General features: G+C 38.3%; 1 protein-coding gene across 1 annotated transcript in view; it reads left to right on the plus strand.

The window, feature by feature from the left end:
• Window positions 1–27,998, plus strand: part of LRP2 (LDL receptor related protein 2) — a 161,947-nt gene that overhangs the window by 11,875 nt on the left and 122,074 nt on the right. The window contains 8 exon segments of the mRNA XM_032224888.1: window positions 11,743–11,850; window positions 12,550–12,672; window positions 17,388–17,504; window positions 22,896–23,006; window positions 23,114–23,227; window positions 23,458–23,574; window positions 25,831–25,974; window positions 26,693–26,812. Coding sequence (XP_032080779.1) covers window positions 11,743–11,850; window positions 12,550–12,672; window positions 17,388–17,504; window positions 22,896–23,006; window positions 23,114–23,227; window positions 23,458–23,574; window positions 25,831–25,974; window positions 26,693–26,812 — 954 coding nt within the window.

Raw genomic sequence — 27,998 nt, forward strand, 5'->3', positions numbered from 1 at the left:
ATTTCTGTTGGTGAAAGTGTTCAGGGAGGTGACTGTAGAGACTAAGGAAGATGACTTTGATACAAAGACAAGTAGTCCTCAACTTATGACCACAACTGAACCCAACATTTCTGTTGCTAAGCAAGATCGTTGTTAAATGATTTTTGTCCCATTTTACGACCTTGCCACAGATGTTAAGTGAATCACTATGATTGTTAAGTTAGTAACACATTTGTCAAGTGAATCTGGTTTCGTCATTGATTTTGTTTGACAAAAGGTCTCAAAAGATGATCACAGGACCCCAGGACACTGTGCCTGTCATAAATATGAGTTAGTTGCCAAGCATCTGAATTTTGATCATGTGACCATGTGTGGAAAATGGCCATAAATCACCACCTTTCTAACTTTGAACTATCACTAAATGAACTGTTGTAAGTCGAGGACTATATGTATGCAAGAACTGTTATCTAGCAAAACGGGCCAAAACATTTTTCAAGTCCTGGGAAGCAAAATCATGTTCGGAAGAACCTACCCGATTCCCTGGAGTATAAGAAGGGTGGGTGGGAGACCTGGAGTATAATCAGATTTGCACAGTTCTGTTATAGTTAATTTCAATAAATGTGTAGTTTTGGCCTTCCTGTGGAATTGATTTCCTGATCTGGTCTACCAATGGAGCTGACTGTGATAAGCAGTTGTGTAAGGTTTACAATCAGTGTTGATTGACGGAGAATGCGATCTGCCTTCCGGGTAAATGATACAGAAGAGTTGAGGACTGTGGTTGTGCTGTTTCTGGAAGAAACAAATTAATTTGGCATAAAACTTATAGTCGGTAGTTTGTAGAAGCAAGCCAACTTCATGCCAAATAATTTTTATTTTTTTACCAAACAAAACTAGTGAAAATAAGTAACTGCACTGAGAATAGTTTTACTAGCAAAACATTAGGTGCATGTAATAAAAATATTAGAATAATTTTTGAATTCCTCCTCTTCGTCTTACAAGAAGAGGACAAAGAGTATAAGAGTATGGAGGGAGTGTAGGTTTCTGTCTCCTGTGATAAATCATGTTTTACCACACTTGACCACTGTTAGTAAATGTCCTTTATCACTGATTTATTACCATCAGCGAACCAGGTGGATTCATAGAATTAGAGGATAGGTAAAACAGCTAAGTGAACTTAGTTGTCACTCCAATTTATGGTTGGTTTATAAGCTAGCAAAACAGTAGTTAAAGAAAACAATTGTGGCTTGCCCTGTCAGTTGTTGGTTCATCTACATTTTTGCTTTTAGTTGCTTGTGCCATACATTGCTGTAGATTATTTAGGGTAGAACTTCACATTTGAAGGTTTCAGAGCTGCCTTGAATTCCTTGGCTGCAGCCCTTAGAGACCACCAAGTCGAATGACTGTATTTTAATATTTATTGTGACTAAAAAAAAATTACACAAGATATAGTAATAAAAATATAATTAAAATGAAATGAATTGCAGTTTGTTCTATCAATATTTTCTCCACATGCCCTGCTCTGGAAATTATGGCAAGAAATTTATGAGTTATAATTGACAAACTGATTTCAGCAATGCTATTACATTAAATCTACTTCTGCCAGTCTTTGCGAATGTCAGCCTTTCAGTCTATGTATTGTTTGGGAATATAGCATTTATTTTTATTACCAGTTTATTACCAATATAGCCAGTTAAAATAAGAGGTGCATCAAGTTTGCCTGTCGTGTACTATACAAGAATTTGAGTGGGGGCTTAGAGATATTTTGAATGAATTTAGAGGATGTAAACCAGTTTATGAAGTACGACATGAATTTTCCAAACATGTTTTTCCACCTCTTTGGACAATTGTAGAAAATTCATTGTTGAATTAGAATAGTAAAAATTTGAAGGCTGGAAATAAAGGGGAATCAGTTCTCAGAAAATAGTGTGTAAGTTTTTACTCTTTTTGTCCTTTCTGTTGCAAAAGCTCAATCAAGTACAAAATGAGTGCATCAGGGTGTAGAATGGGAAAAGTGTGGTATTTGTATTTGTAAATTTTCTTTGCAGAATCTTGGAGCACCTCACAGTAAATGAATAAAATGAATAAATTTCATTTATTGAATGTTGACCCTCAAAATATGATCCCAGGGTAACTTTCAATGATTGACCCCCATCATTTAAAAACCCTAACCTCCAAATTGTATTATTATAGAAGTAGTTCTATACTAATCTCTGTTTTAAGGAATACCTTTCTATTTTAGCATTACTGGTTATGTCAAATCTCCTCCTCTGCAGCTGCACAGAAAAAAGACAATGAAAGTCTGCAGATCCTTTTTCAGAATGCTGCTTTGCAATTAAGGTAGAGAGTGGGAGGAAAGACATCTGAAGAACTACTAAAAAGATAAGGGAAGATCTTGTCACTTAACTTATCTTCTGGGGGAATATATGTGGCACCAGTAAGTGATTGATAAAGTCAGCATGAGAGTAGGTTTGGTCTTAGTGGCTGACCTGTTTGATGGAAAAGGAATGGGCCTCTAAAAAAAATCCTAACGATATCGTTCAGTGAAGGTGTGATTAGATAATTTTTAGCTCATATAGAGAGTATCAATGGTGGGATTCCAAATACTTTCCTACCGGTTCTATGAGAGCATGCTCATGCTTTGCGCGCGTACGTATGCAGCACTCAAAAAACTCCTTCTGTGTCAGCGCTGGTGAGCTGAGCGGTTGTTTAGCTCAGCGGAGGTGTGGCAATCCGCTCTGCTTTGTGAAACAACTGAGCTAAAAAAGCCAAGGGAATATAGGACAGGGAATGACGGGGGCAGGATGATGGGCCCAACTAGAGGTGGTATTTGCCGGTTCTCTGAACTACACAATATTTCTGCTATCGGTTCGCTCGAACCGGTCCAAACCGGCTGAACACCGGTTCTGTGATAAATTTGATTGTAATATTGCACAGACACAGTTTTTTATATTTACAATTTAAAACATGTTTACCTTGAAACAGGTAGAGTCCAATGTCAATGGAGATTCTCAGTCATCGAGGTCAACGTTGTCCCAAAGAAGCTTTTTTTCAAGAGGCAATCTATTGCTGTCTTAGCAGATATTTATATAGAAGATACAGGTTACATAAACAATATAGGAAAAGCAGAAATATAAGAACAACTATATATCACAACAATGAGATATAGTTCTGTTAATATGATATTTCACTGTAATGTTGTGAATAGTAAGTAAAAATTCTAAACTGCCACCTCTCTTTATACCCATAGCTTTAAATCATAGCTTTATATCAAAATAAATATGGGGTTATTGCATATTTAGCAATGTTGTAAGTAACATTTCTTATCTTCCTTCCTCCTTCTCTTCTCTTCTCTTCTCTTCTCTTCTCTTCTCTTCTCTTCTCTTCTCTTCTCTTCTCTTTCCCTTAATAATCCAAAAACTAGTGTGTTTACTTCAGTAGGCAAAACAATCTAGAGAGAAAAAACATTTTCTAGCTTTGCATTCTATGTTGCTTGTTGCTTTTGTTTCCAGAGAATACTGATGGATTGATAAAGTTTTCCCAAGGTTAAACAATTATCTCTAATGCTCCATTCTTTATTGCATTCTTCTCCATTTCTTGTGTTCTTGAAATGCATTGGATCACAATTCATTACTTCTGGTTGGCTGGAAGGATGAAAGAGTTCAGTAGGGCTGGAAAGCCCCAGGAATTGGATAAGGCTGCCTTGTTGTTGCATCAATCTTTTCTATATTTTGGCTTAATAATAGCCTTTAAATATGCCCTAGGACAGAGTAATTTAGTTTTTCTTCCAACATATTTTTTCTATAAGAAATAAGATTCATGGGTACATTATTGGGTAGAGTATTACTATTTTGTAAAATCGTATATTTACTCTGTTTAATATAGAGAGTGACCATCACTTTGTCCTAAATTTAAATCACAACCAATGTTAGTTTCTAAAAGTAGTAATACTTAACTTAAGAAGAGTTATTTGAACTTACAATCATTGGGCAATTTAAGTTATTTAGGATATTTAAGCTGAGGGAATTTAAGAGCCATTGCCTTGAATCCGTGATGGCGAACCTATGGTAGCTGTGCCACAGGTGGCACGCAGAGCCATATTTGTTGGCACCGTAGCCCTCGGCAGCCCTCAGCTGAGTCACACATGTGCGCACCGGCTAGCTGATTTTCGGCCTTCCGGAGGGCCAGGTGAGGGTGAGGATTGGAATGATCTTCCTTTTGGCCCTCTGGGCCTGTTTTTCACCCTCCCTAGGCTCCGGAGGCTTTCCTGAAGCCTGGGGAGGGGGAAAAACAGCCCAACGGGCAAACCTCCGGTTGACCCATTGGGCCTGTTTTTGCCTAGGCTTCAGGAAAGCCTCCGGAGTCTGGGGAGGGCGAAAATTCCCCACCATGCACATGGGTCGCTTGTGCATATGCAGTGGGGGAGGGTGCACGCATGATAGTGTGTGCGCATGCGCGCACGCACGCGCACACACACACACTCTTTTGGCATATCTTTAGAAAAAGGTTAGCCATTACTTCCTTAGATTGTAGAGGTGTAGCACTGTAGATACTATGACAAAAAACCTTGGAATGAGTGATATTTGGTGTTGGCCCCCAGCAGATTGGAGGGTCAGTAGGTGGCTATAGTTCTTGGAAAAATAATAGAGTGTATTTTTGGAGGAGAGAATTTAATTGCAGAGTGTTTAAACCTTGACATCTTTGTAGATTATGGTGGAATAACCGAGGCATCCAGAAAAACAGTCATTCAAAATGGCAGGCAGAACTGGGACATCAAAGCCCCACCCCTATTTATTAATGCAACACAAATATTGCACAGACAAGAAAAAAGAAGCAAGGCTTTGATTGCGCAGCTCTGCTTGCCATTTTGAAGTCAATGACCGCTTCTATGGATGCCCTTGGTTATAAAAAGATAGATCTTTATAAAAATATGGTGTGAGTCAGGCAAACCCTTTAAAAACATAAATGAATTGATTTTGGTCCCTTTGGGGTCCCATTCTTCGTTGAAAGGGTCACAATTTTACATCTGGAAAAAAGTTCCTTTATTTAACTTTACAGATTGTGTACCACATATTCTAAACTGCTTCACATTGCAGAATGTACAGTAATTTGGAGAACAACAGAACCAAGCCAGATACAAAAAAACAGTTCTATCTAGTTGCATACTTGAATGCACAAAGGCTTGAAATTATCTATATACTTGAATACAAACAGCAGTGTGTGTGTGTGTGTGTGTGTGTGTGTTTGTGTGTGTATGCTATTCTCATCCTCACTTCAACTTTAGCTCATCTAATAATTAAAAAACAATAAGACAGAGTCATGGATTTTATATAGTGAGCTGATGGAACAAGAGACAGTGAGAGAAAAGAGGAAAAATGGTGAGCAGGTCTTTATAGTATGTGATTGCAAGCAGCGGTGGTTTTCACTTGTTTTTACCACCAGTTCCCCATTTTGCATGCATGCGCACCTTCCGCACATGTGCCTGGCCCGTCGCGCATGTGCTTTGCTCACACGCGTGCCTTCTGTGCATGCACCCTGATGCAAAAACATGGTTAAGTAGCATGACATAGAGCTGGAGTGGGTGGGCGGGCCGGGCCCACCCGACCCACAATCTCTGCTACAGGTTCGTCTGAACCGGTCCAAACTAGCAGAATACCACCACTGATTGCAAGTGCTCAAACACTGAGGGAAACATCTTATAGAGTTTATATTGTTCAAATATTGAAGCATAAAAACTGGAAAAAATGTCTTCGCTGCCATATAGGGGTTGCCCAGTTTTTTGCAACCCAAATCTGAGAGCCCTGAAAAGGAAAACTTCCATCTTTTTTAGAAAGACGCCTGAATTATTCCTCTCCAGCACAAGATTGCTTATTTTTTAAACCCATCTAAGTAAAAATATATCACCTTTAATAGTGCTGTATTGTTGATTTAAAACTTGCCAGTAGTTTCCTCCAGGAACCCTGCTCACACAATTGTTTGCCTGAAGGAACCACTGAGATTTATCAGCACCTGTCAAAATAAACCAGAATTTCCACTAGTATACCATTAGCATGCCATTTCTTGGCTCTCTTCAGCTGATTGTAGGACTTCCTTGCCATCTTTTCTTTTCTTTTAAAAAAGGCTGACTAAAAATGAAACATTTCCTGTAAAATAATATGAGTAATCATCAGCCTTCCACTGAGCCCGGTTTTCTTTTGAATGCTAGTCGTTCATTCGCTCCAGCAAGCCAGCAATTCGTCCTGCTGTTTTTTTGAAGGGCTCCTAGAATAATGTGGGTTTTAAATGGCCTGAACAATGCATTGGATTGCTACTTAAATGTAGCTAAAACAAAAAGGTACTGCTTAATACTTCCTTCAGCATGAGGTCAAGAAGATCAAAGGGAAGAAAAAGGCAGCAGGCCCCTGAGGACCCATACCACATTAATTAAAATCCCCAGTGGAATGATCCAAGCAAGCAAAAACATTGTGAAAAACACCCCTCTCGCCCCCCCCCCCCAAGACTCCTACAAATGGCTCTGATAATCAACAAGAGTGGGGAAGGAGGTTCACATACCAGGTGGATTTGGCTAAGTTGGCATTCCATTTCACAGCCTGGATGAGAACAAATATTAGACCAAAGCCTTGGATTTGGATAGATCTATTTACTTTAGTTTTATAGCCTGCCCCATTCCAAAGTGCTGAAGATAGAGAATATAAACTAGAAAAAAAAAGTCCAATGAAAATTGTATTCCGAAAAGAGAGAGAGAAATAATTGCAATATATAACCTTGGAGTGGAGTTGAGAATACCTTTTCAACAGTGAAGATTTGGCCTCCTGTCCATTCTGCTACACTCCCCTGGAGAACAAAATAAATCTGAAAAACAAAACATTTTCTACAGCTTCAGTGGTTGCTAGATGCCTTGAAGATGGGAAGTATAGGACTAGGATGTGTTTTTGTGAATGGAGCCTCAGTTGTAAAGCTAATAATTTTTACTACAATGTAAGAAAACAAGAGCATTTCTCCTTTAGCATGCTTTATGACCCCTGTAACTCAGTTAATAACATTATAGCATGCAATGTTTTCTTTTATGGGATTGCTCTGGGAGATCTTTGCATCTTTTTATCAACTTTGGTCCTTCAAATTGCAGATACAGCATTTTTATTTGGCTGTTTAGAGCTGCACTCTAAAAATATGAAAAAAAAACATTGCATCAGTTAACAAACTGCAATGGACTTTTCAGCAATTTGATACAGCTTAAGGAAGTCTTGACTTCTGTTATTATGTTAGAATAGAATGGAATTGGAAGACCGCTTGGAGGTCTTCTAGTCCAACCCCCTGCTTAGACAGGAAAGCCTACATCACTTCAGATGAATGGTTATCCAACATCATTTTAAAAACGTCCACTGTTGGAGCATTCACAACATTTACAAAGGCAAGTTGTTCCACTGATTAATTGTTCTAACTGTCAGGAAATTTCTCCTTAGTTCTAAGTCTTTTCTCCTTGATACACCCATTGCTTCTTGTACTACCCTCAGGTCCTTTGGAGACTAGTTTGACCCTCTCTTCTTTGTGGCAGCCCCTGAGATATTGGAGCTCTGCTATCATGTCTCCCATAGACCTTCTCTTCACTAGACTAGCCATGCCCTGCATGGCTAGTCTTTCCTGCAACTGTTCTTCATAGGTTTTAGCCTCCAGTTCACTAATCATCTTTGTTGTTCTTCTCTGCACTCTCTGTAGAGTCTCAACATCTTTTTTACATTGTATATAATATGTTATATATATTCCCCTCTTCTTATGTTTATTTTAAGCCCTCTTCTAAGTATCAGGAAGTTTCAATATACTCTTAGAAGTTCAGATGAGCTTGCTGATTTAGAAAGGTTGGCTATATATGTGTAAACCATCTTTGTGACTCTAATATTTGCACATAATATTTTGTGATTACGGGGAAATAATTTGTTTCCTGTTCTTCCCTTGAGATTTTGGTAGATAGTCCCATCTCTTGCATTTTGACAAAAGTCTGATCTGAGAAATATCCTTTTGTAAGGTTCAGTTTTGAATGTATTATATACATACAGTATACAATATAGATCTGCATATGTTCAGTTCTATATATCATTACCGCAATCCTAGGGAATGTCTTTATATTACACATTTTTAGATTCATGTGGGTGCTCCTGTATATGCTGTTGTTGTTGTTGTTATTTGCGAAGTCGTGTCCGGCGCCATGGACAACATTCCTCCAGGCCTTCCTGTCCTCTGCCATCCTCTGGAATCTATTTAAGCTCACGCCTATTGCTTCAGTGATTCCATCCAGCCACCTCATTCTCTGTCATCCCCTTCTTTTGCCCTCAGTCTTTCTCAGCATTAGGCTCTTCTTCAATGAGTCTTGTATATAGTTGAAATATAAACTGATTTAGGGCTTATTGTGACCTTCCAGAGGTTTCTTCCAGCAATTCCCCTACTTCTGGTCAGTGATGAAGGACATTTGGGAAAATGCACAACTTCCCCACTTCTAATCCCTTTTACAACAATATCCTTCAATCCATTGAACAATACCTAGTGTTGCACAAGGACAGAAGGACTTTCTGACCCTTGGGCTCCCCTAAATCACTTTAGGGTAGGGAGTTTTCTAAATTCTCTGCAACCGGTTTTGAATATCCAAATAACTGAAAATTCCCATGTTCCACTGATAGCTTTTCCAGTTAGTTGGTCTTTGTTTAGCTTTCAAAAATATCTTTTCCAGCTTTATTTCCTCCTTCCTCTTTGTGAATGGAATGTATTGGGCTATTTTTTTTCTTTTGTATAAAATAATTTTGAGAGTATGACCAATGCACAATTCAATAAATTATAATAGATTTTCTGAAGTGTAGTAGGCATTGATACAGAATTCAGGATATTACTTATAGAAAGATGGATAATTTTTAGTGTTGAAATGAAGAGAAATACTAGTCCCTTAAGATTGGTGTTACATGTGCTCTTTTTCATTATATCTATATCAAATCATAGTTATGTACTTAAACAGAACTGTATAGCATATATATATACACCTAAGTGCATCAGTGATTCCTATGCATGCTTAAGGAGTTGCCATTAAGGTAATGAATGAACATAATGCTCACAGAGTTATTGCTCCTTAAATAAGCAAAGAATTTGATTTTCAAATATAAAACAGAATTCAGTCGAAGAGCTGCAAATTCCAGCCTGTGTTTTTGCATTCCTTCCGGGCATGTTTCAAGGGGAGGCTGTTGTGCTTTTAAAGGTGCTTGATAAGAGCCCTGCCCCACCAGCCCCAGATCTGCCCCACCAACCATCCTCGTGCATTAGTTTCTAAGGTATTTAGGTGAACAGGCTCCTGTACCACTCTGTACCACCATTTATCCAACTGAACTATCTGACTATTTGCAGGATACATTATAAATCAGGGTGTCACTACCAGACAATCAGGTTTGAACATTTCTTTCATAAAGCGGTTAGGCTACAGAATATCCCAAGGGAGGGTATATTATCACTCAATTGTGTTTATGAGTTGCTGCTTTTCCGCTCAGGCTCAGCCGACCTGTTGTTTTTCTGCCCATCTTTTTGTGTGATTGAGGAGTTAATAACAGCCTCTTGCCTCTTATCATGTCTCTTGCTTTAGTTAAGATAGGTAAAATACAATTGGTAATTGATTTCTGACATTGGAATTGCAAAGTATTAATTTGATAAATGCAGAAACTTTACCGTCTTTTGAGTGTGTTCTTCTGTAGTTTCTGAGGCTACATGAAAAAATAACTTGGTTGAATGCATTTAATATTTATCCCACTACCCAAATTTTATCTGAAGGCCTTGGCATACTGTAAGAATTATTTATATAAAGATGCATGCACCCTACAGTTTTTTGGGGTGGGGAAAAAGTTAATGCATTAATCACAGTCACCTAGTAAATCTCTTCATTAAATTGTTCTGGTGTTTTATTAGATTTTCCACATATTATTTTCTGTGTTTCTGTTGCTGATGATGGAATTTTAATTAATCAATTAATATTTATTTATTAAATTTATGTATTCCCCATCTCATGAAAACCAGTTAACTTCAAAAAAGAAAAAAGCAGTAATAATCATAGTTGTAGTAATAAAGATATTTGTAATACCATCAAATGTCCATATCTGCCTATTCCAGGTCCTTGGAAAGGATTCAATAGAGAGACAGAGAAAAAAATGACAAATCCAGTCTGAACATCTGGCTGACTTTGCAACAAACCATAATAATGATAATTCTCATGTCAGATGAATCAAACATTTTAAAACATGCTGACAGATTGCTTCAGCTCTACTTGCTTGAATGATATAAAGTTATTAATTAATAAGACCTCCAAGGTCCCTTCCAACTCTATTATTCTATTCTATTCTATTCTATTAACTAAAGGACAGATTCTTATAATTCTCCTCTATAACAAATATGGAGAAATTTGCATAGCAAGAGCCACCCAACCTTACTCCTCCCTTTAATGCAAATAACTTAGCAAATGAGAAAGGATTCTCTTAACATATCATGAATTATTGCAGTCTTAAAAAGTTAATGAGCTGGGGGGGGGGTTGTCTTAAATCTTGGCCTTAATTTAACAACTCTAGATTCTTGCTCTTAAATAAAGTCTTAATTCAGGTTCAACTGTTGATGGACACGTCCATGTGACTTTCTTAGCAATACAGAAGTAGCTTGCCATTGTCTTCTGGGATCTGGTTATGCTTCATTTTACTTCCCATTGTAACCTATCCTATCCTAACCTATCCTCTTGGGCTTCCTGTTGGTTACTATCCAGATACTAGCTCAGTCTAATCCTACTTAGCTAAGTCAGGTTTGGACTTTTCAACTAATTGAACAATACATTAATCAACCCATTTCCTAATTTGTTTACTTGTCAATAAGACAAGCTAGTTAGGAATATATAGGTTGAGTGAACCAGAATGAAGTTTTGTATACCCCTTACTATCTATTCTATATGGTCATTGGAAAGGGGAATTCTGAAGTAATAACATGATTTAACCAAGACGTTTTCACCATATATTAACAACAAAGATTATTCCTGTAAAGGAGTGAAATATTTATTGTTTAACTATCTCTTCACTTTTTAAAGCTGCTCTTATTTGATTTATATGTATGAGATATACAAACCCAGATCAGAACAAATCATAAAATTACAAACAACATGTCTTTGTTTGCATATCCCATTAAATCAGCATATGAGTAGCAAACATAATTTCAAATTGGTGACTTCTCTGAAGCTAAAATTGTTAATTCACTTAACATTTGCTTTAAGGCCAAAACAGCCGAATCATATTCAACACTAAACAGAGCTCCATGCAAGTTCTATGAATGTTTACAGAAGATTCTAGAAACATAAAGCTTTCCATTTTATTCTTAGGTTAATTAAAATCCTAACCCGTTTGTTATATAATGACAAGGGCATCAGAAGGCAGAACACAGATACAGTAAATTCATAAATTGTTTTTGTGAACAGGTTCAATGGTGGAGAGTTTGCTTTATCATGATGTTTTCTTTTCTCTTTAACCCTGTGGGTCACACTTCAGAATTCTGAATAGGTAGACAGTATTTTGTGTAGAGGTTTATGTATTATGTACTGATTCAAACGTGACTTAACAGTTATATTGTCTTCAGTTGCATTGACCTGCTGATATAAGAACTTCCCGATTTGTGATGAGAAAACAATATAGAATGTTGGTACTAATATTATCCATTTCACACTTAATAAAATAAAATAACAGCGTGCATTTTATGCCTTGATTCCAGGATGTGAGCAAGGCCAATTTCGTTGTGGAAATGGGCGCTGCATTCCTGAGGACTGGAGATGTGATGGAGCAAGAGACTGTTCAGATGACACGGATGAAGCCGGCTGTCGTAAGTGGAATTAAGCTTATTTAATGCATTTGGCCTTTTCCAAACATCAGCATTAAGTATCATTTTCCTCATTCATTGCCAGGAAATGTCATAGAGACGAGATGATCAGGACACCAAGTTAGGGAAAGGTGACCAAAACATAGTTGGGAGGTTGAGATGCATTCATGATAAACAGATCTTTTAATGGCTATGAAGCATACTGATTAAACAACAACTAAGATACTGAAGAGTACGATATGGGAATGTTTGTGTTGATGTCTGTGTGATGGTGTTGGAGAGGTGAATAGGCAAGTAAAATATTTGGTTGGAAGCTGCACATAAACTTTTAGACTTTAGGTCCAGTCCAGCAGGACTGTTCTTTATCTGGTAGGGACATATGTTACTGGCTGGGATCACATATTGTTCATTTGCTGAATTAGTCACACTAGTTAGGTTTAAACATGGCACTAAGGCAAAAAAACAAGCCAATTATGGCTCAGTAAGACCTTTGAACTCAGCTGTCTGACATTCCTAACTTGCTGATTTCTTAATCATGTAGCAAGAGGCCTAGTATTACACTTCTAGAATCACTATTTGAATTCATCAGATTAGAATTTTAATGCTTAAAAAATACCCCTTTTATATGACTACAAGCCGAGTCCTTTATTCACCTAACATCTAAACCAAAACATTCAAATACAATTTGCTTGTCCATTTTAGCACATCCAAGCTGTGAAGGAAACCAGTTTCAGTGCCATGGTGATGGAGAATGCATCCCTCAGGCATGGGTCTGTGATGATGAAGAAGATTGTGATGATGGCTCTGATGAACATCAGCAATGTCGTAAGTTATGACCTGGTAATGAGCCCCATAGATTACTGGAATGGCACATGTTTTGCTTGGAATTAGTGTAATTCGATCCCTGGCATTTCCAGAACGTTTATTTTCTAAAATGGAAGAAAGCCTGTTTCCTTTCAGAATAATTATTCTGAAATTCATGGACCAATGGGCTGAGTTGATATAAGGTTACTTCTAATGGGTCCTCCTTAAGTGCATCCTTTCTTTTTAGATTTGAATTCCTTTATCTTTAGATTAATTGCACAAATGCCATCTAATAATGTGTCTTTAAATAGCATTAGCACTAGCAGTTAGATTTATAAACTGCTTCACAGTGCTTTACAGAGCCAGCATATTGCCCCCCAACAATCTGGGTCCTCATTTTACCAACCTCAAGGATACCCCCGTAATTCAATTGAATATTGTTAATTCTGATTGTTGGGGTAAATAAAGTTGAGGTTCACTCTGTTTGCATTAGGATAGATCAGCCTGTTTACATTTTAAAAATTTAAAAAAAAAACTTTTTATGTTTTTTTTTTACTTTTTACATTTTTCTGTCCCATTTCTTCTTCAGCTAAAACTGTCGTTTTAAAATCTGCAAGAAAAATGTGCTTAAGGGGATTTAAATTTAAGCATATTTATTTACCACATGTTTTTATTCCAGCTACACATTTCTAAACACATTTACCCTAAAATACACATTTGTACTCTGATACTTTTCTGCTGCAAATTCTACTGTGGTTGTTAGTTGCAAAGTCGTATCCGACCCATTGCAACCCTATGGACAACATTCCTCCAGGCCTTCCTGTCCTCTACCATCCTATGGAGTCCATTTAATCTCACGCCTATTGCTTCAGTGACTCCATCCAGCCACCTCATTCTCTTTTGCCCCCTTCTTCTTTTGCCCTCAGTCTTTCCCAGCATTACACTCTTCTCCAGTGAGTCCTTCCTTCTCATTAGGTTACCAAAGTATTTGAGTTTCATCTTCAGGATGAATTTTACTGGAGTAGTGCAAAATCTTAATGATAACTACATTATGACCCAATGGATGTAGTCCAGTACAGTTCTTACTGAAATACTCAAATGTTGAATACTTCAAGCATCCTAATTTTTTATATTAAACTTTGAGTATATTTCCAAACTCAGTATGCATTCATTACTGGAATTGGGACTTCCCAGAGGTGTATATGAGATTTGTATACACTACTCTGTAAACACTAGGCTTCCTCACCTTCCGGATTTCTTTCAGACAGTGAGAACATTCCGGATTGGATTTGGAGTTTCCCTTAGTTTTAGAATTTGAGTAGGCTATAAATAGAATACCTTTGTTATGATAAAAGTTCACCTTTCCCCCTTGCTCTGCAGTATTTTCTAGTCTTGCTAATCTGGGCCATATTTTGTTCACTTTCTGGGAAATGGTTTCCCCGGTTTGTAATATAGATACTGTTGACCGAGGATAATACAAATATTTTTATTATAGTTCCATCCCGAGTATGTTTTTTTGCCCTCCTTACCTTTTCGATAGGAGCTATAAATGCTAGTAGTTATATATTATCTATTGGGGAGGCAGTAAAGGGCAAATTCCAGTGACCTTTGAAACCCAAATCTCCACTGACCTCTGACCTTTGTGCACATTAACCCAATTCCATTGTAAAATGGATTCATTGTAAAGTCTTTCACCTGTTTTTGAATCAACGTTAGGAAGTCACATGATTGCTTACCTTGGGATATTTGAATATATTCTTCAATATTATTCTTTGTTCAGTGAAAAATCATAGCATGTATAATGTTGCCTCTCGCCACCTGTTTGTTGTGCATATTAAGTGTGTCAACCAAGATTTACATCTACAAAAAACCCCCAAACCCTTTATTTGCCTTCTGGTCACTAACAAAAAGAAAATCCAATTTATTGTGTGTGTATTAATTAGGAGGAGAATCTCCAAAGCACCTGAGGGTAGGACAAGAAGCAATGGGTGGAAACTAATCAAGGAGAGAAGCAACTTAGAACTAAGGAGAAATTTCCTGACAGTTAGAACAATTAATCAGTGGAACAACTTGCCTCCAGAAGTTGTGAATGCTCCAACACTGGAAGTTTTTAAGAAGAGATTGGACAATCATTTGTCTGAAGTGGTGTATGGTTTCCTGCCTAGGCAGGGGGTTGGATTAGAAGACCTCCAAGGTCCCTTCCAATTCTGTTATTTTGTTCTGTTATGTTCTGTCCCGTCCTGTCCTGTCCCGTCCCGTCCTGTCCTGTCCTGTCCTGCTCTGCCCTGCCCTGCCCTGCCCTGCCCTGCTCTGTTCATCTTACTATTGGTCATACTGTGGTTTATTGGCATCTAGAAGGCAAGGATTTCCTATCTGGTATAATGTAACAGTTTAAAAAATACAGGCAAAGTAGAAAAGCAATCCAGTGTATTAAAGAATATATATCAAACAGAATATCTTGATTCCTCAGGTAGCCTTGTGTCTTTCCTGCATGTGAATTTTTCACAGACCCAAATTTAGTTTTGCCTTGAGTCTTGCACAAGTATAATAAAAGCTTCAAAGAATTTATAATCTAAACACAAACACTTAACATATAGCCGAGAGGCACAAACAAACCAGGCTAAGAAAGGGCAGTTAAAGATAGCGAAATTGCTGTAAGATTATATCTTCATTGGGGAATTCCTTCTTCATGTCAGTGAGTGCAACATTCCAGTGATAGATTTTTCCACTGATGGATGGTAAACTATGGCCACAGTGAGTTGCATTTTATCTGGACTTAGTTCATGAAAAATAAATGATGAGAATGTAGGGAGCACCCAATGAAAGTAACCTACCTATATACATATACAAAGTTAAATATAGTCATTTGATTCCAAATGTTGTTATTGTCTCTTTTCAAAGGCAGAATAAGTCAGCTAAGTTGTGGATTGGACCTCGTTTGGGTTGTCCTCACTTAATGACTGCTCTGTTTAGTGATAGTTCAAAATTATGATGACGTGTTGAAAAAGTAACTTTATTATGACCAATCTTCACATTTACTACTGTTGCTTTATTATCCCTGTGGTCATATGATCGAGAGTCAAGTGCTTCACAACTGGTGGACAATTATGATTGTCACAGCTTATCGTTTTCATGTTTTGCTATTTGGCTTCTGGTACCCCCTATATTCTCATCATTTATTCATAGAGTTAATGAAGAAGCCAGCAGTAAAATGGCAAATCATGGTCGTGCAATATCTTGCTTAAAGATCATACATGAATTGCTAAAGAACCATGATCAAAATGAGTTTGCAAGCCTGTTGCAGTTATGTGAGGTTTCACTTAATGACTATGCCACTTAACAACAGAGTTGCTGATCCCAGTAGTGATAAATGAGGATTCTCCCTACTCATCAGAGAAAAACTGTAGTAGGTTTAGCAAACGAGTAGTGAAATTGGCCTTATTTTGCATGATGTATCTGCTCTTTTCTACACCTTCCCTTTCTTTGGTAAGCTTTACAGGAGTTACATTAATATATCTACATAGTTCATAAATAACATCAAGACATGAAAGCTTGATTTAGGAATGTGTAGAAGTTTACATTTACATTTATCTATTTTGGCTTTTTCATTCTATTATTGTTGAAAACAGTTCTTTAGGCTGAATATTGTATTTATGGTAATACAGTAATTATATTGATATTGTATTGTTCCATAATTTTGATAAAATTTAATTTACTTACATGTATTTGGAAATATGCTGTAAGCCACTTACAGTCAAATGATTGAAGTGGCAGAGAAGCATTTGTAATGATGGAGATGTAAATAACGATGATTCCTGTTCATTTAAAAACTATACATTTTATAAGCATATTATCAGAAACAGAAGCCGTAGGACAGGAGTGTCAAACTCAAAGCTCATGGGCTGGATCCGGTTCATGGGGTACTTTGATCTGGTCCACGGGTTTGCCCTGGAAACAGTGAAGGACCAGCCCATGATGTCTCTGCCAACAAAAACAGAGTTCAGCCCTCCCAAGCTTCATTTTTGCTGGCAGAGAGTTGCAGGGGGTCATCACAGTCGAAAACAGAGATCAGGAGCCTGTTTTCGCTGGCAGAGTTTTCAGGCTACCACAAGTGCCCCTGACATGAGTGATGTCAAGCTGGCCATGCCCCCTGCCCTCCGGGTCAAACACAACCCTGTTGCGGCACTCAGTGAAATCGAGTTTGGGAGAGTGAGTGCGTTCAGAGAAGCGTTGCGAGAGCTGTGTTGGAGAACACACAAACCAGCATACAGAGACACTGCAGTTTAAATAGGCTTTTACTTTCATGGAAATAGAGGTATCAGAGTCCATCAAACAGTCCAAGTCATACACGGTTAAGACAGTCAGTCATCAATGTCTTTCAGTTAAGGGATAATCCAAATAACATAGTCCATAATCATACAAACAGTCCGTTACTCAAAGTTTGCTAGCAGTTGCAAAACTTACAATAGCTCACGGCACTTTCTAACAGCCAGCTTCCAAAACACTCAGATCAGATCAGCCCAGCATCTAACAAACAGAGAGCTAACAGTCATTCTGGCTCCCTCTTATGGCCGATTGAGGAAAACAGCAACCAATCACATTTTACAGTATGATTTAAAGAAACAGGTACAGCATTGTTACATGCTTTATATATTGCCAACCCAACCGTTAGATTATATTCCTAACAGATGTGTCTGTGTGTAAATAAAAAAATGTAAGCACAATGTTTCTTGCAGCTGGGCGAACATGCTCCAGTGAGCAGTTTACTTGTTCCAATGGACAGTGCATCCCAAGGGGCTACAGGTGTGACCATGTCAGCGACTGCACAGATGGAACAGATGAAAGAAGCTGCCGTGAGTGCTTTTAAATCTTTCGCAGTAGATTTGGTTTCAGCCCTTCTCTCGTTGGCTTGTTAATCAATTTGTAAGATTAAGAATTTGTTGACGGACAGAAATGAACACAATATTCTTCTTGTTATCAACATTTCAGCACAGATTCTTTCATGGATTACTGAGGATGTGCTCATAACAGTGACATTGTTCTGAGGTTTAATAAACTGTACTGTTGCTCTGTAATGGACTAAGGCTAGGGAGAATTTCTCTCTTTTTCCTGATGTTAAAAGACCAGAACTCCACATTACATAAGCATAAGGGTGAGGGTTAAGACATTAAAATATACTGGGTTGGGCTTTGGGAGCTAGAGAAATGATGATGATCATTTATTGTATGCATATATGCCTGGCAGAAATTAAAATTGAATACAATGATATTCTGTTTAGACTATCTTTGGTTACTATGGATTGGAATGAGGTGTCCAAAAAAATGAAACTTTGGATTTCTGATCCAGTAAGGAAATTGACAGGGGAAAAAAAAACATTTCTCAAAGAAGGAAAACAAAAGAAGGGATAATGGATGTTCAGGATGCATCAGAGGGCCTTCGTACAGCAGGCCCTGTTTGAGCTGCAGAACAGATGGATGAAGGAGAAAGAGGTTTATTAACTGAGGGAAAGTAAGGGAATACAAGGCCCTCTTGTCTTCATCACTACAGGTACTGAAGATGCCCAGATAGGGCACAGTGTTCAGGCTTTTTAATCACAATTTAAAAATGGGATAATCACCTGGGTTGTCTAGACATCCTTGAATATTAGTTTTGTCTTGAAACAGCTCAGAAGAAACCTACAGTTCAGATGGTTCAGAATCAGACAAATATAATTAGACTTGAGGTAATACAGACTTAATAACACCTGGGGAAATTAAGCTCCGTGAAGGCACTGCAAAATAGAATTTGGATAGAATAAAAGAGCTTGGAACTATTTATTCCTTGGGCTTTTTCCAAAGAAAATAACGCAGATGGAGAAGGACAGGAGAATTAGAGGATGTAGGCAAGGCAAGGAAAAATATGGCACCACCATCTTGTTTTTCAGTTCTATTCAAATTTAATTGCACTGTGCATGCGCCCACAGCATGCATCAAGCGTGTGTGCGCATGTGAAGTGCCGGAACCCACCTCTGGAGCAAATATACTCTTTCATGTTAACCAGTATATAGTAACTGAAGGTTTCCAGCTTTAAATATTAGCATCTAACAGGTGTAACTAGGGTAGGATAGAAATGTTAAACAGAGAAGCATAAACATTATAGCAGTCAGTTTCTGCCTTTTTGCATTCCTGCAAACTCTGATATGATTAATATTCATGCGCGCTGATGGTTCATTTCCAGCAAAGATAACTAAGGATTGCTTGTTAGAAATGAAAGTTGGCTTGTGAGCCATAATGTGGTCTTCACTCGGGAAGTGAATTTATGGATCTGAATCCATAAATCAACTGATTCATAAATTAGTTGGGTAAGACATGAGATGGTTCCAGGCAAAGAGAGCAAGAGAAGAGCGTGAGCAGAGTTCTAAAGTTGGGAAGAGAAAACTAGTGAAGGTCTTAAAGAACATGCTAAGTGGAATAAAAAAAATCCTGACCATCAAGTAGTTGGTCCATATTGAGCCCAACAGTCTCAAGAGCTAGTGACTCATTGCCCTAACCTAATTGGGGAGTTAAAAAGTACCATTATTCTAAGTTGTACAAAGGATAGAATAGACGTTTCTCGGCTACATGACTGAATTAAACCTATATATTTAAGCCTTTCCAAACTATGATTCTGAAAGATTCCAGGTAGAGTTATATGGAACAAAATAATTACAAAAAGCTGACAATCAGTTGGCTGATCTGTTTTGGAATGAGATCACATTAGAGCTGAAATACGTTTCTAATAAAAGAAATGTAGCTCAGGGGTGTCAAACTTGCGGCCCGCGAACCAGATGTGTCATGCACTGGCTACATCCACATCCAATTTAACAAAGGGTGAAAAAAAGTCATGTCATGTAACAATGACGTGATGACGTGAGTTTGATCCCCTTGATGTAGATTGATTCAATGTAATGATAAATGCCATATGTTGCCTGTCATGGTGGGTGTGGCTTGGAAATCAGGAAAGGTATTTACTTTTGTCCAAAGTTCCCAAATTGGCTTTAGCATAGCAGGACCAGATGTTTTGCTAAGTGGTTGTAAATGCAGTGGAGTTTCTTAATGCTATATTTATAACATTATCATTCCTGGCAGCCTTTAACCTTGGAGTTTTGCAGCCTTTCCCCAAACAAATATTTTCACAAAAGTACCCCCCAAAAAAAAAAAGCCACAAGGGTACAAGACACAAACTATATGAAACCATTGTGTCAAGGTTTTGTTCAAATTGAAACCTACTTCCAATCAAGTAATCTACGTAAGTGGCCTTTAAGATGATACATGTTTTGCACAGTACTTGGTAAATCCAGGGTTAATTCTTGCTTTCTGTTTAGTAATCTGGGAGTCCACAAATTTTGGGATTATTACAGAATGACATATTCTGTGTTGAACCAAAAAAATGCTATATATCTTTCAACAGCCACTAATTAGAGTATTGGTGTTGACAACAGTCTTCAACAAAAGGCTGCCTGTGACTTGTAGGACAGAAAACTAGGGTTATTGCACTGATTGAGGCTGCATATTTGAAGTATGCTAGTGTAATAGAGGATTTATAATCTGAATACATTTATCTAAATGCTACTATGGTTCTGACTACTCACTTTTATCACACCCTAAACAAAGGATTTTTTTTCACTTGGGAATATTTTTGATGGTGGAAAGATTTGACAGTTCATATATTTATTGATTTATTAATTTAAACATGGCTCCGGATTGCCATTGAGTGGTGAAATGATTCAATTGAGAAAGCTGTTTTACTTGGAATTTTGCAACGCATCATATGTTCTTCTTAGAAGTCACCAGAAATGTGACTAGTTTGGTACAGTTTATGTTATAAATAACCACCATGAAAGCCAAAGAGCTATTTCCAGCTGTAATAATCAGTACACATTCCCATGTTTTGAAGAAAGGCTTAAGGAGCTATGAATCAAAATATGATGTTTATTTATTTCTTTATCAAAATTTCTAAGGCTGCCTACTCACTCTCAGTGACTCTGGCCGTTTTAGAAAAATATACAAATCATAAAAAGCAATGACCCCTCACCATTATCCTGATAAAGATGATTTTTAGTACATTGTTAATATAATCTCTTGCTAAAATTGCTTTGAAAAGAAAGGCATGTATAACATAAATTATACCAATAAAGGAGAATATTTGTAGCTTAAGGTTGAAATGAAGACCACCAAGGATCCCTTAAAACATAAATCATTTGGGAAACGGAAATTATGTTTGGTGGTTAAACAAGGTCCAATTTTTTTTAAAAAAGAAAATAAATATAATGTGAATTACAAAATTTACAAAATTGTTAGCCATTTCTAAGATGGTACTGATCTCCATACCATGACACAACTTGCAATCTTGGCCCTGCAGATAGCTACTCCTGCTCTCATTACCTCAAGGTTGAATTGTTGCAACGTAGTTCTATTTGGGGCTGCCTTGAAGACTATCCAGAAACTTTATCTGATATAGCAGATTGCTTGCACTTGAAAGACATTTCAGCAGGGGTGAAATTCGACCGGTTCTATCCCATTTGGGCGAACCGGTAGCGGATGCAGCAGGAGGCTCCGCCCACCCACGTGAATGTCATCACGTCCTGTTTTTCATGCTCTGCGCATGTGCAAAAGGTCCTGTGCATGCATGTTGGTGGCGCATGCGAGCGTGCGAGCGCTCACATTTGTGAACCAGTAGCAAAAGTAAGTTGATTTCACCCCCGCATTTCAGTCATGCAACTTGTTTTATAGGTCAGTTCCGCATTTGCTTACCAGTAGTTTCCCAAAGTGTTAACATGGATATCCCTGTATGGTTTGGCTCCTGGTTACTTTTGGGCCATCTTCTCCAAAAAGACTCTGCTCACCTTATGTTTTCAAATTAAAAGGAGGTGTTTCAGAAGTAAGGGGTGATAGGAGCCCCCAAAAAAGGCCTTCTTAGTACCGTGTTTCCCCGAAAATAAGACAGGGTTTTATTTTCTTTTGACCTCCGAAATAAGCTCTTGGCCTTATTATTTTTGAGGTGCATGAGGTGGTGAGCGTGGTCACTTCATGCCTGCTGCTGTATTGCAATATTTTCATGGAGGGCTTAGTTTCGTCCATACGCTCAAAAGCCTGATTGGGCTTATTATCTGGGGAGGCCTTATTTTCAGGGAAACTGGGTATCTTCCTGGAGAATGCTTGCCAGCAAAGATCTGAACATGACTTTTGAAAAGGATGGTGAAGTTCTACTGGACATTTGGCATCTAAACTATACTTTGTTGGGTGAGCTTCCTGTTGAATTCTTGCTGCATTTTAATGTTCAGACTATTTTTAATTAGAATCTTATTGAAATTTTAAAGTTGGAGGTTTTTATATTTAGAATTTATTGAAATTAAGTTTTGTTATTTTTATGTAAATTGCAAACTGTCCAAAGACTTATGAATGTGAATGCGATATAAATTTTGTAGTAAATAAATTCTTATCCTTAGGATATTTAGATGGCTTATTTCTTCCTACTCTTTGTGTCAATGGAAAAAAATATCAAGACTCTTTCAGCAAGCGTTTCTATCACACTGTTTTTTATTGTGAGAATGTTGGTTTTAAGGTATTCTATTTTATATTCAACATAATTTAGTACAATAAATCTACCAATAATATGTTGTTGCTGCTAAATGTGCATTATTTGTTTCCAAGCAGTTTCTTTGACCTCTGAAGCAGAGCAATATACACATTTATTTATTTCTCTTCTGAGGGAACAATTTTAAAATGGAAAATAATGGCAAAATGATTACAGTGATTTTATTACTCAGTGAAATTAGATTTCCTGTGCTGCTGTAGACACTCATCTTCTTTTTCTACCCCCCAAAAGCTGGAAAAATAATCTTTCCCCAAGAAATTGCGAAAATAACTCTTGGTATTGTAGGAGATAAGTTTGTATTCTATAGGACAGTAGTTCCCAAACTTGGCAACTTTAAGACTTGTGGAGAGCTGGCTGGAGAATTCTAGGAGTTGAAGTCCACAAGACTTAAAGTTGCCAAGTTTGGGAACCACTGCTATAGGAGACAAAGACTCCTATGGTTTGATTCCTTCTGAGACAGGGGTGTCAAATTGGTGGCCCGAGGGCCTTATGTATCATGCACAGGCCACGTCAACCCCAGCTCTGTGAATTGGAAAAACTTCGCGAAATGTCATGTGGTGGCAATATGACGCAGCAAGTTTGACACCTGTGTTCTAAGACATTAAAACCAGACATATTTTCCTTTGCAGAGTACCCAACCTGTGATCAGCTGATTTGTTCTAATGGAGCCTGTTTTAATTCAAGTCAACGCTGTGATGGAAAAGTGGATTGCAGGGATGCTTCTGACGAAGCTAACTGCAGTAAGTATTCAAGAGCACTCGATGCGCCTGGCTGTAGTAAGCTTAATGCTATCTGGAATTGTCCAAGCCATGTTCATCCTTTATTCTTTTTTTATGTTTTCCCCCAGCCCGTGGATGCTCCAGTACTCAGTTTCAGTGTAACAATGGGGATTGTATCCCCCGAGCCTTTATTTGTGACCATGATGACGACTGTGGCGACAGGAGCGATGAAAATTCTTGCAGTATGTTGGTTTTCCCTATGTGGCTCCTTTTCTCTCTGTTGCGGTCCAGTAATATTTGTCCTTCAGAATAGTAAGAGCTTTTTACCTCAGGATTGGCACTTCCTGTCTGGATTTGTGGTATATTCTGGTCTCAGTTGTACTGTATTTTCATTGCATGTGCTTACGTTTAGTGCTGAGGGAATTGTTTAAAAGGACTCTGAGTCATTGGTCTTTGATGTTGTCTTCCTCAGCATATGCAACTTGCAAAGGGAATTTCTACACCTGCCCAAGCGGTCGCTGTATACATCAGAGTTGGATTTGTGATGGGGATGATGACTGTGAAGACAATGCAGATGAAGTTGGATGCGGTAAGTGGGAATGTAACTTAGCATTAGTGGTCCCATGTGGGAAAATGTTTTCTCTTACTCTTCTTTCTGATGCATACAGGAGATCAGTGGCCAAAAACCTTGTGTTTCTTTTAAAATATGCCATTGTGTTCTTTGAAATCACTTCAGCAACCTGGGGATTATTTGCACCCATTTTGAGATATAGATCAGTATAGTAGGATAGATTAGAATACAGGTAGTCCTCGACTTATGACATCAATTGAGCTCAAGGTTTCTTTGGCTAAGTGAGACATCTATCAAGTGAGTTTTGCCCCATTTTATCACTTTTCTTGCCACAGTTGTCAAGTGAATCGCTGCAGTGGTTAAGTTAGTCACATGGTTGTTAAGTGAATCTGGCTTCCCCATTGCCTTTGCTTGTCAGAAAGCAAAAGGGGACCACATGATCCCAGGACACTGCAACCATTATAAATATGAGTCAGTTGCCAAGTGTCTCAAATTTGATCATGTGGCCACAGGGATGCTGCAATGGTCCTAAGTTCGAAAAATGGTCACCAGCAGTGGTGGGTTGCAGACGGTATGCACCAGTATGGGTGTACCGGAACCTGCCCGGAGCCCCAGGTACCGTTCCAGTACGGTGCTCTGGAGGGCCTACCCGCCCGCCCGAGCTCCTTACCTGTCCTTAAAGCCTTTGGAGCTTTCGTGCATGCACATGGCATGTACGGCACCTGCGCAATGCTCCGCCGAGCAGCTGGTGCTTCGCGGAGGCTTGCGGAAGCATAGCAGGCACATACAATGCATGCACATGCCACGCACATCCATGTGGGTGACGCCGGGGCCGTTCCAACCGTACCCACCATTGGTCACCAGCCGCTTTTTTCAGTTGTAACTTTGAACAGTCACTAAAAAAAATGTTGTAAGTTGAGGACTACTTGTATTCAGCGCTGTTTGCTATTAAGAATGAAGTTTGCAAAATAGGTACCAGAGGTTCCCATGTTCAAGAGGACTATTATGTCACACAGTTGCCTCCCATTTCCTTGAAGAGTGACAAAATATTAATTGGCTTGGAAAGATGGAAACAAGGAGCCTGGGTTTTAAACTCTAGCAAGCAAACGAATGAATACTTGATAACTGGAACTCCAGCAAGCAAATCTGTCATACATGGTTTCATTTGAGTCTGTAACACTCAATGTATCTGAGGCAAGTCTATAAGTCAGTTTCTGAATAAGGGCTTAGGGTCTGGAGGGCTGAGACTTCTATCTATGCCTGAGGGAAGCCTGCCTTTTAGCAATCCTGTGCTGTATAATTTGCTTTTGGGATACAAACCATCATATGTAAAGGAAGATTTATATACATTAATTTAGACTTACATGGTTTGGGACAAAATTCTCTGCCTCAGTAATGCTTGATCTTACAATAAAAATATTTTTTTGTATGGAAATCAAGAAATCTTGACATATTTCTCCCTTCTGGAATCTCCAAACTTGGTAACTTTAAGACTTGTGGACTTCAATTGCCAGAATTCCTCAGCCAGACATGCAGGTTGGTGAATTCTGGGAGTTGAAGTCCACAAGTCTCAAAGTTGCTAAGTTTGGAAACTTCTGTTCTACTTGATTGTGCCATTGGCCTTAATGAAGCACATAATTCTTAATTCCAATTTTTCAATGGCCAATAGTAGCCTTACAGAAATTACTGAAACTGTTGAAAATATCATCTTTGAATTTGTTTGAATCCACACATTAATAATAATATTTTAATTCAGCCCGTGTTCTTATGCTTCAGTATTATAGATTGAAGAAATTTGCTTAAGATGTGATATGCAAATTCATTCATGCCCAACTACTACATCGTACAGAGATGTCTTTTGGGGACAACTGGAAATAATAAATCTTCTCTGGTTTTCTTATATAATTTGAGAAAAATAGAAAGCTGTGTTGTAGTATCTACCTTGGTTGTGCTTTAGCTAGAAAAAGTCAGCAAAAATTACTAAAATCCTGCAAACATGGAATGTTTGAGCCGCGGTGGCGCAGTGGTTAGAGTGCAGTACTGCAGGTTACTTCTGTTGATTACCAGCGGCCTGCAGTTTGGCAGATCGAATCTCACCAGGCTCAAGGTTGACGCATCCTTCCCAGGTCGATAAAATGAGGACCCAGATTGTTTGGGGAAATATGCTGATTATGTAAACCACTTAGAGAGGGCTATAAAGCACTATGAAGCGGTATATACTGTCTAAGGGCTACTGCTATTGCTAATGTACTGGTTTTTTTCTTTTGCACCTAGAGAGTGGCCACCGAGATTGTTATCCAGGTGAATGGGCCTGCCCTGTATCAGGGCAGTGCATTCCCATTGACAAAGTTTGTGATGGGACTCCAGATTGCTCTGCTGGGGAAGACGAGACAAATGTAACAGCTGGAAGTCATTGCAGTGAGTAATGGACAAGCAAGTTTTGTTGGGCACTAAAATGTTCGTAGAGGTAACTCAGAGATATCTCTGACACCTTAGCATTAAAAATAGGAAAGGTGTTTTAAATCATGTTGAGATTGGTGCAGCAGCAATTGCAATGTAATATTTGACTGACATCCATAGTTTCAATAATGGCTAAGACATTGTTCTGATTCTGAAGTGCTCCTTCCTCACAATTTTTTGTTGGTTCAGAGTACTTCAAGTTTGGGCAAACTCCAAATCATGTAGTATGACCTTAAGGTGAGCACTTCTGTGAAGCCATACTCCCAAATAGTGCACATCACTATTGATGTGCTTGAAATAGCTATGACTGCAATTGCTGGTTAAGCTGTATTGGGATTCCATGGTAAAAATAGCCTGATTTTCCAGGTGACATTTTTGGATTTGGATATGCCAACTTTCCACAATCTAGTCATCCATGGATGTGTTAGAACTGCAACCCTTAGAGTTCAAAAGACCAATATTGTTGGGAAATTCTGGTAATCACGATCCCCAAATTTCCAGAAAGCTATATTTAGTGACATTGTATATGCAGTGATCTCCCCCATTTTCTAGAATCATTTTGTTCATGTAATCTATATTTAAGTTTTTTTCAACAATATATCATAGTAATTCTATTTCTGGGCCAATGCAATTAATTAATTAATGTTATTCTTTAATTGGCTTTTGTTTCTGATAGATATATCTCAGTGTGCAACTTTAAGCTGCCAATATCGTTGTCACTCATCCCCCACGGGGGGAACATGCTATTGTCCTGCAGGATACGTCATCAGCAACAATGACAGTCGCACTTGTATAGGTAAGAGATGAAGGTAGAGATCCATGCACAATCAGTTATTATATTTCCCCTTCAATGTGCCACGAACTCTCAAGGGAAGAGTCAGTGTGACAAAATTGTTTGGTTGTAGAGTTGACAAGAACAGAATTCAGATTTCTACTTATTTATTGAAGCTCAGCAGTGATTAGGACCAACATAATCTCTTGACTTGACCCAGTTCATAGGGTTGGGGTGGAGGCATAGATTTGAGAAGAAAGTACTAAGGACTGAAGCCTATCTTGAGCTTTTTGGAAAAAGATAGGATGTGAATGCAACTGATCAATAAAAATACCTTCAAGGATTTTGAATCCTGCAGCATCAGGTGGAACAGAATACTGTATTTTTTGGAGCATAAGATGCACCAAGATTTTGAAGAGGTAAATTTTAAAAAAGTTTTTGCACCCTGCAGACCTCCCCAAAACGGCCCGTTTTTTGCAAAAACGAGCTTATTTTTTGTCAAAAAAGGGGCCATGCATAGCTTTTAGGAGGCTTGTAGAGTGCTCCTGAGGGCTGGGGGGGATGATTTTTGCCCTCCACAGCCCCCAGGAGCACTTTGTAGGTCTCCCAAACTCTCTGCACATCCATATTTGTGAAGGGGGTGGAGTTGTGGGACACCAAAACTGCTGTATTCAGTGTATAGGATGCATCCAGATTTTCACTCTCTTTTTTGGGGGGGAAATTTTTGGTGCATCTTATACTCTGAAAAATACAGTACCTATCAGGTGTGCTATATTCGGCTTGACAAATAGCACTTTATGCACAAATCAAATATTTTAGTTTGGCTTATTTGTATGAATTGTCAGTGAACAAACAAACAAATAGTAATTGCTACCCATTCAGTTTTTGGGGAGTTCAGTCGCCTGTAGAAACAGAGATTCAAGGAACTGTGTGATTCAAATTGAGGGGAAAATGTGCATTGGCATTTTCGGCCAAAGATTCTTTTAAGAAAACTGCTTAACCTTGCTCCTCAAAATATGACAGTTTTCTTTTTTTTCTTTTGTGTTCAAACTAAAATTTAAATATGTGGGTCTGCTGTGAATAATGCACAAATGTATCAAGCAAATACTGTAGCACTGGGGCCTTTTTAAAGCTAAAAACTAGCACAGTAAAGACATATAATCCCTTCCCTTTATTAGGTCACTCCTTGACCTAATTCTCATTGAGGTAA

Source organism: Thamnophis elegans, chromosome 1 (genome assembly GCF_009769535.1).
Source record: "Thamnophis elegans isolate rThaEle1 chromosome 1, rThaEle1.pri, whole genome shotgun sequence".
Lineage (NCBI taxonomy): Eukaryota > Metazoa > Chordata > Lepidosauria > Squamata > Colubridae > Thamnophis > Thamnophis elegans.